Genomic DNA, 9,817 nt, shown 5'->3' on the forward strand with positions numbered 1-9,817 from the left:
AACGTGAATATATGTTTAGCGACTTCATTTGAATAATGAAGAAGTTCACCCACCTTCTCCACAGTCTGCGGGTTCGCTGACAAGCTCGCTCCCCGCACTCATTTGTATGTCCTGCGCTTCTCCGTGTCTGCAGATCATTCAGGACCGCGTGCTGCGGGGCGCGTGCAGGAGCAGCCTCATGTGGAACAGTCTGCCTGGAGGCCTCTTCACCCTTCCACAGTACTCCACGTACCTGGGAGAATTCCCCTTCTACTACTCCAAGCTGGGTCAGTTAATTATTCATGCGGAAGCTGCTGCACGCCAGGAACCACATTAATGGCACTCCCGGAGGTTTTTTCTTGATGGACTGATTTTCCGTTTTTCGAACAAAACCACGGGAGCAGCTGGCCTGTGGCAGCTGTCGGGGCTCCTCGGAAACGCGAGAACCGGTGACGTTGCCGCGAGCGCCGCAGTTTGACTCTCGCTCCTGGCGTGTCGCAGAGGCTCACCTTTTAGACCCGGCGTGCTGTAACTGGGCACGGTTAATTGGCCGACCTGTCAAAGATGTGTTTGATGTGCCCAACTGGAACCAGCTCCTCAACTAATTAGCTTTCAGTAGTCATGTTGAAGGGCAGGTAAACAAGAAGAATCAACCACAGATGAAATTTGATTTGAATTAATTAACTGTAGGTTAGGGTGCTGGTGGTCTTGTTTTTTTTTGTTTTTTTTTTAACATTTTAATTTGCTCTGGTTGTTTTTAGGTATAAAACCCTACCCGAAGTTTACAGCGATTATTTATGTGGTGACCCCACTGGTGTCCCAGTCTCAGCCAGTCATGAAGCTGATTGTTGCTGTGGCCAAATCCCAGTACTGCGCTCAGGTAATTACACACACGCACACTGAAAAACTTACTGTCATGTTCATTAAATCGGTCAACTTCCCTTCAAAACAATTCAAAACAGAAATTCACATTATTGAGAAAGTGTTCGAGACAGACAGAGAGACTGAGAGTAAAACTGCTCAGTCTGTATAAACTGTGTTTTTCTTGGGTGTGTTGACAACAACCGTTAACAATAATTAGTTGAAAATTGTACTTACATTTCCTCAGATTCCAGCTTGTATTCACTTATTTACTTATCTGCCTAATCACTGGGGGAAAACATGTCTGTTTGCTGAAATGTGCAATGTAGTTGCACAGGAAGAGTGAGTCACTGGAACAGTCCGACGGAAAAAAAAGTAACTGATGTAATTAGTCGCCTTCTGGAAATCTCATGATTCATTCGGGTGTGAGTTTTTCCAAACAATTGTTCTGTGTTCCTGACTCACTAGCCAAGCAAAATCAGACTACTTCCTTGTTCCGAGGTGAAGAAAGATGTTTTGTGCGCGCGTGGAAAACCCTTTTGTACATCAAGTGATTGGATTAACACACGTGGCGCCGCTATGCTAATGCGCGGGGGGGGGCTCTTAAGCATGAGGGGGAAAGTGTCACGTATTTTAAATAGAACTGCAGAAGAAAAATAATGTTGTGTGTATTTCAGCTATTTAAAATGAGAACTGAAAGAGAGGTTTATGGTGCCGTGTGGTTTTGAAGTGTAAATATACTACAACTCTGGGAAGGGTCGCCTACATTAAAGACTTCTATTTTGACACGTTTCTCGCGGTTATGCAGATGAGGACGACTGCGTTGCTGTTCACTCTGATGAGTGTTTTCTCCTCTTGCAGGTGATTGTTTTGTGGAACTGTGACAAACCTCTTCCTGCTAAACACCGCTGGCCTCCCACCTCGGTGCCCGTCATTGTTATAGAGGGCGAAAGCAAGGTAAAACGATAATAATACATAGAAAAAGGAAGAGAAAAAAAACTTGAGTGTTTTGTGTCTGTCTCTAGTCAGCACTGCTGAGGATGCTGCACACCCTTTTACTGAGAGCACTTTTGACTCCATCGCCCTTAGATTATGATCCAGTTATGACATGCATTGCAAGATTGTGTTACTGTAATAAGTGGGTTTTTCCTTCCTCCTTTTCTTGTCATAGCACAGCATTTTCCAAGTGAATTCCCTTCAGAAAATTAAAAACCAGCTGCCTGTTCTTGTAATTAAAGGTTAACATTTAAATGGAATATTTGACTCTTCAGTCTCAAAGGGTCGTTCGGTGACTAAATAGAAGAAAAAGTGTTTAGGGTCAGTTAGAAAAGCTGCCGTGCTGTTTTTTTTTTTTTTTTTTACAGCAGTATAATTAGCATTCTACGATTCCAGACAGATTTAGGTTTTTTTTTTTTAAGCAATATGGGACAATTTTAGAATTATTTGATGAGTCCTTGATGTGGCTGGAAAGCTGCATAGTGCGGCGCGGCTTGGCAAAAACCAACTTTGCGACATCAAAGCGTGTATCCCTTTTCTTTTATCCACTGTTTGTTATTTTTGCTTAAGCCCGCAGGTGGAACGAGGTGAATAATGTTCCTGCTGACAGGGGAGGGGGAAAATTATACACTATATTTCAAAATATTACCATTTTGATCAGGGCCTCGCCTTTCTGAAGAAAAGCCCTCCTTTGTGTGCATTTGCAGTCGTCGTCTGCAAAGATACAAAGTCTCACAAAGGGACAGGACGCAGGCCCCATCAGAGCAGGGGATTTGCTTCATGTTGTGCATGATTTGCGTCCGTGGTATAAGCTTATCATTGAAAAGCTGCGTTTTCTGCCGTCCCTGCTGTTTTGTCAGCTTGCTTGTTTGGCCAAGTCTGGTGTAAACGCCTCGTCATAAGCTCTCTGGCACAGGCAGACTGAGACCTGTAACCGTCGTCCGCCTGGAGTTTATCGATGGGCCTGCAGAGCAACACTTTTTTTTTCTTTTTTTTTTTAGCTGTTAGTAACAGTCTGTATGTGCGTTTGCCTGTTTTGTAATACCACTTCAGGTGATAAGCAGCCGTTTCCTGCCCTACGACACCATCCCCACCGATGCCGTGCTCAGCCTCGATGAGGACACCGTGCTCTCCACCACAGAGGTCAGAAAACTAAACATCAAACTGTTTTTTTTAACAATATTTTTTAGTGAAAGTGAAGTTTCTTACTATAAAGACTGAAGTTATTTACTATAAAGAATACAGTGTATATATATCTACACTGTAGATATATTACTGAAGACATCAAATATATGACCAAGATATGTTGATCAATGTGGCAAAAGAAAAACATTTTAAATACCTAAATCTGTTATGTTATATATATTTTATATGAAGGGTGGCTATTCTAGATCATCTAAAAGATGAAACCTGTTTGAGTTATTTCAGACTTTTTTGTTTAATACATGTTCCATATGTGTTCATTCATACTTTTGATGCCTTGAGTGACAATCTACAATGTAAATAGCCATGAAAATGAAAAACCATTAAATCAGAAGTATGTGTCCAAACCTTTGACTGGTAGTGTATCTATAATATATTATTTATCTAATATCTCTTCTCGCTTCTCGACCCAGGTGGACTTTGCCTTCACAGTGTGGCAGAGTTTCCCAGATCGCATCGTTGGCTATCCGGCCCGCAGCCACTTCTGGGACAGCGGCAAGGAGCGGTGGGGCTACACGTCCAAGTGGACTAACGACTACTCCATGGTGCTGACGGGGGCTGCAATCTATCACAAGTACAGTCCTCGCTGCCTCTCCATCACGCTCCTCCTCCATCACGCTCCTCCTCCACCAATATTCTCATTTAGCCCAACGCTAACTTTCTGCATGCGTACTCTCTCTTAGATACTACCACCACTTGTACACCAGCTACCTTCCAGCCAGCCTGAAGACGATGGTGGACCAGATGTCCAACTGCGAGGACATCTTGATGAACTTTTTGGTATCTTCAGTGTCCAAGCTGCCGCCCATTAAGGTCACGCAGAAGAAACAATACAAGGAGACGATGATGGGACAGGTGAGTTGGAACATTTTCGCAGTGAGTTCATACACATTATTGTGACTGTTGCGCCTGAATTACACCAGATGTGTGTTTGTGTGTGTGGGCTTTGCCTCTTGGCCCTCTTTGATGCTGGCTACAGAGACAAAATAAATCACGCAGTCTTTTTTTTCTTCTTTTTTTTTTCATAAATAAAACCAAAACAAAAAACATTCCAGAGGCTTATGACAGTGCCAGCAACAACAGTGGTGGATTTCAGAAGACCTCGCAAGCTACCAGAAATATGTTCCATTAATTATATTATAAATTCCCAAACAAAGACAGATCAGCAGCTCTATTCTTCCTCTACGCCTCTCCATCTTTCTAGGATTGCACTATTGTTTATATGAACTACATCATTTAAAAAATTTTTTTTTTGCAAATTCTTTAATTACTGTCTCTAATTATTATTAGTCTCGCACCGCGTCGCACTCCAAATGCATTTGATCGCTTATGTAGCGCACCCACACATATGACTCCCAAAGTAATAGCCACAAATGTCTCTGAAAGTTTTTAGCCTTGTTGATGGTCATTTGTTTTTTATTTACATTTTGTCGCACCCTGTGCCTCTCCCTCATTCTCTCCCAGAGCTCCCGGGCGTCTCGCTGGGCTGACCCGGACCACTTTGCCCAGCGTCAGACCTGCATGAACAAGTTTGCCAGCTGGTTTGGCACCATGCCGCTGGTCCACTCACAGATGAGGCTGGACCCAGTCCTCTTTAAAGACCAAGTGTCAATACTGAGGAAGAAGTACAGGGACATTGAGAGGCTATAACCTTTCCTGACCCCGCCCTCCCCTGCCGCTCGCTGGACACAAGAAAAAGGTGGAGCAGTGTGGGGGAGGGGGTGGAAACTAAGAGCACCAAGCTTGTCCATGACTGCATGGACGGACTATTAGAATTGCAAATGGAAACTGGAAGAAGGGGAAAATAAACTCTTTAACTGATATTCGACAGACATTCATTGGCCTCCTTGGTTGTGTCAAAGACCATTTCTCCTTCCCGTCTTTTCTCCCTGCTGGGGGACAGCAGAGCTCACAGGTTCACATATTTACACTTCATTTCCCAGCAACTCAAGGACTCCTTCCTTAACCACTGGACTTTAAACCGAAGCGGTCAAAGTCGTTGGATATCGGAGGTTGCTCCACCCCCACTGATAAGACTGTTTGTCTTGCTGTACACACTCTGCACAGGTTCCTATAAATTTTTTGCTGACACCATTTTGTCGGTAATTCTGACTATAAAAACACTAATGCTATTTTGGGATTGTGTGTACCTACTTTTTTATACAATGAATGAATGAATGGCCAGCACTTCTCTCTCTCTGCATTGTCTTAATTAAACCACTTGCAGGGCAGTTTGAGAGAGCAATGGAGACCACAGTTGGTTCTTATTTACCCCTTCCCTGACAGCTGACATTTACAGTGCCTCAAGTTTATCTAAAAGCAGAAGGTATATTTTTTGTTTTGTTTTTTTCCCCCATCTTAAAAAAAATCTGGCTTCTTCTTCTTTCTTTTTTTGTTTCTCTTCAAAAAAAAAGTGATTCATTCTTTGCCCAAGTGATGTGTGAAGTTTAATGTCCATTTAGCAGATTCTAAAAGATGACGTTGATAAATGAAGACTGAATTTAGCCATTTAAGCCAACCAACAATCTACTTTAAACACATAACACTGTGAAATGTAGGAACAGATCTCTGCATTTATCTGTAGAGCCCACACACAGTTGCCATTGCTTTTTCTTCATTTTCTTGTTGAGAACAAATGGGTGCAAAGTGACAGGAAGCAAGCGTGGGAGGACATCAGCTTCTTATAGGAAATGTCTTTTGATATTTTTCTGTTTGTTTTAAATACTTTCACATGACATCATTACCCCCTTGTTAATGTCAAGCATTGCATTGGTAACATTTTGACGGGCAATTTGCAAACCGAAACGATGCTTTTCATACAAATGGCCCTCTTCATCGGCTTACTTCATCTTAGTCTTTAGGTTCAAATCATTTCCACTGCAAAATTCTGGTGAGTGCCGGGTTCCATTCGCAGTCACTTGACATGTTCATATCACTCAGAAATGCGAAGAGGTTTTTATTGATCTAGAATGTGTTTTAAAACCACTGTATATCATCATCACAGGGTTTATCTCTTCATGAAAGTATCCTGCCTGCTGTGATGCTCTGATTGCTTTGCTTTTGAATGCTGATTTTTTTTTTCTTAGTTTAAGCCAACTGCACCATTAACCTGGAAAACGTGCCAAAGTGTCACTGCTTTATGTTTTGTTTTGTTTTGAAATCTAAGGAATTGCGTGTATTCCCATTTTTATTTGGTTCATTAATGTCTTATTGTATAAGAAATAAAAGTGAGTGCTAAAGAGAGGAGGCGGTGCTGCATGTAACTTACCCTTCTGAGAATGTGCTATCAGCTAAAAAAAAACAAAAGCAAATTGGTATCAAGGCAGAATCCTTTTTGATTTCAGAAACTGAACTTGGTGCAATATGTAAGATTCTTTATCCTTGCTCTTTTTCCTTTCTCGTGAGGTTTTTTGCAGGGGTTCCCACAGTATATTGACGTGCCTTCAGAGGAAATACTGTCACGCTTTGTGTCGTGCCCTGGTTGGTTGCTTCATGCAAAGAAAAGGTTCCTGTTTCATTTCATGCAAGCTTATTTCTTCATCAGCGCTCAGCCAAAAACAAAACAAACAAAAAAACTCATCCCTTATGTTGTTTAACACTGGAATGTGACTTATCACTACACATCTGACAATGACATTCCTGCCTTTAATGTTGTAGGAACTTTACTTTTCCCACATACTGCCATGTATTATTATACTCGTGAAGGGGCCCCCCCATGTCTGATTGTCACAAGTGCAGTAATGCATGTAACACTAACAAAAGCCCCCCCTCCCCAACAGTATTTATCAGACAGTATTGTCCCTGAATCTCTGCCTGCTTTCTTCAGCCTCTTCTGTAAATGCAGACCTAATTTTATAGAGATTAAAATGGAAATATAGAGGGTAAATTACATTTTTTGTTAAAGAATTTTATAAAAACAAAACAAAAAAAATCTAATAAAATGTTTGATATAATCTAGTTGTCTTGTGTGTGTTTTTTCTTTCTTTTGTGCTGCGCTTAAATGAAAAATATTTTTCTTTTATCCCAGATCCAGGTGTCCATTACTCTTCCTGAGGACTGCTGTTGACACTTTTTCTGGCTTCCCAAACCTATTTTTTTGCTAGATTTATGCCTTTTGAGAGAGAGCCAACCTAAATAATACACTCAGCTTCCTCTCTGTGCATGTGTGAACCCCATGGTATGCCAAGAAACTGCTGTGTTTACATAAAACTGTGTCAGGATGATTGGTTTAGACACGCTGCATAAATAACAGCATCTATCCAGGATGATCCCATGGTGCATGAGAGCTGCCAACTCAGCTGGAGCAACAGCTACAGGACAGATTGCTAGCACCAAACACACACACACATACACACCATCCAAAAACTGGGCTAAACTCTTATAGGGAAAAGATGTGAAGTATGAAAGAGCTGAACTATAGAATACATTTACTTGTAACACTCCAAAAGGAAGAAGGAAGAATGAGCACTCAGGGCTAAAACCACATCCCGTATGTTCTATGGACCCCAACAAGAAAACAATGTGAAAGAGGAACTGCTTTAATGCTTTCAATAGACCTCTGCTATCCCAATGCAGCAAAAAGCCACTGCACTGGAGGACCTGTCACATGGTAAAGGTTTGCTAGTATGGTTTACTGTTGTGATCAGTTGTGGGTTTGATCTCTTAATCCTGCCACACATGCCATCAAGACCATCCTGGTATGGAATTTCTAACTTGATTGAATTGAATTAAAAGATTCATAGATTGTAAACACTTGAAATGCTTCATTTTTATTCTTGACAGCTGGAGCGGTTCTCATTAATTTCATTAGGTTTGCATCTTCAGGGGTCGTTGTGGTCTGTCCAATTGATTTTCAGGGTGCTGCACCCCACTTGAAAAGTGTTCCCACTCAGTATATTTTGAAATGTATCCATGTATCTAAATCCTACCACACAAATTAGATTTCTAATGAGAACCAAACATAAGTAGGCATCATTAACTTTAACACTTTAATTTTGAGACATTTTCTGTGGAAGCACAATTGAATGCATTGTGGCACCAAATAGAAAAAGCGTTTTTGTTCCCAATGAGTATAAGGGGATCCCTGTGGCGACATAATAGAATACATTAAAATTAGGCACATTAAGGCGCTGTGAGTCAGAAACAATTGACTTCATTGGAAAGAATGAAGCCAATTCTTTACCCAGAATCTCTCATAATCTTCCGTAGCTTCCACGCATCTGTTCTGGCAGCGTCTTCCTGTTGACTGTTTCAAATTGGGCGGTGGGAGGGAGTCCACATAGATAATAGCAGCCTTTGTGACTTGTATCTTGTTTATTTTAGTTTATTTTAGATGTGGTTGCTTCTTTTAAGGCTGTCAAAATGTGTCTGTTTTAAGCGAAAAGCAGAAAGCAAAGGCAGGCTGGGTAAAAACTCAAATACAGTAACAGATGGCAGCTGAAAAATGTGCCATCCTCCTGATATGGCTTTTCTGAGCACAATGTTAAAAAGGAGTCATTGCTAAGGAGACAGCATGATATTGCTCACACTAATAAAAACAGCATGAAGTTGCATGGTCGGGATTTTTCATTATTATTTTCTGCTCTTGGTCCTAATAGCTTTGAATTGTTCAATCTTAAAGGAAGCCTGCAATTATTTCTTCATTTATCCGGTTTGTTTAACCAGAAAATATTAATTTGACGTGTGTGGGAGAAACGGTGTTATATCCATGTTCATGTTGTTTAAATGTCAATGTGATTCATAATTGTATTTCACTTACTTACTTAAGTATTCTGTTATCCATGGAAGTTCAATGAAGTTGGTTTAAAAATATATATAATATTATTTTATGGACTCTTGGTTATTTATCATGACATTGAGCCCTTCTGCTAGTTAATCATAAACATGCTCTACTGGCAGCCGTTCCACCGCAACAGATGCTGCAGACTATGAGATAAATCCGCTTTATGGCATACCAATATTACAGTTTTTTTGTAGATGACTCAGGCTCTCTGCTAGCCATATTTCTTCTGATTGCTGTCTCTAATATGCTGTTTAGAAAATTGTTTTTCTGTTTATCGATGTGTCCATTTCCCTTTTAAGAACAGTATTTTGTGTACTTGCAGAATTTGTTGGATAAACTGTGGCTTTTTTATGTAAATAATAAATGAATAAATAAAATAACAAACCAAAGCAAATTTACTTTCTTTCTATCTCTTTATCGAACGCATATATGATGGTAATATAACTGTATTGTTTTTGGTTAAAGTGGAAAAGCGTTGTACAAACCCTCAAAGCTGATGGTATCCAAACGCAACAGCCCCAGATTTTGACCTCTTAATAGGAACAAAGATATAATGTTTCGCATTAAACCTGTGTATCCTGTCAGGAGATTCCAAATATTCATGCGGACTGCAGTTTGTTTGAGGTCAATCTATTTATGTGGCTCGTGTGACTGGAATGGGGCCTGCAGCATGACCAGCGGTACAGCACGGGATCTGCTTCAAAAGATTAGAGAACAGATGGGACAAACAGGCAGCAGAAAAGGACATCAAAAATAATATCAGATCCATCACTGGCCGCAACAATCAGTGGGTGGACTTTGTGCTTTGCATTGGTAACCAAAGACATACACTTATCAAAAAATCCCGAGAGAAATGTTCATATGTTCCTGCAAATTATATATTAATCACAAATATTATTGATTTTTCTATTTTAATACACTAAAATCCATCACAATATTGTAGTTCTAGCTGTTTGTTACTGACGTCTCCAGCAGCAGGTCAGGCGCCATTGTTGC

The 9,817-nt window shown here is 40.6% G+C and overlaps 1 protein-coding gene across 1 annotated transcript in view; it reads left to right on the top strand.

Moving 5' to 3' along the window:
• Window positions 1-6,283, top strand: part of LOC142879517 (exostosin-1a-like) — a 30,434-nt gene extending 24,151 nt beyond the window's left edge. The window contains exons 5-11 of the mRNA XM_076012867.1: window positions 134-266; window positions 741-859; window positions 1,702-1,797; window positions 2,890-2,979; window positions 3,453-3,613; window positions 3,723-3,894; window positions 4,504-6,283. Of these exons, the coding sequence (XP_075868982.1) occupies window positions 134-266; window positions 741-859; window positions 1,702-1,797; window positions 2,890-2,979; window positions 3,453-3,613; window positions 3,723-3,894; window positions 4,504-4,689 (957 nt within the window). The 3' untranslated portion in view covers window positions 4,690-6,283. The remainder of the gene's footprint in view (window positions 1-133; window positions 267-740; window positions 860-1,701; window positions 1,798-2,889; window positions 2,980-3,452; window positions 3,614-3,722; window positions 3,895-4,503) is intronic.
• Window positions 6,284-9,817: the final 3,534 nt, after the last annotated feature.

This window comes from Nelusetta ayraudi, unplaced genomic scaffold (genome assembly GCF_046127955.1).
Source record: "Nelusetta ayraudi isolate G7.1 ecotype Tasmania unplaced genomic scaffold, CSIRO-AGI_Nayr_v1 ptg000136l, whole genome shotgun sequence".
NCBI classification, from domain to species: domain Eukaryota; kingdom Metazoa; phylum Chordata; class Actinopteri; order Tetraodontiformes; family Monacanthidae; genus Nelusetta; species Nelusetta ayraudi.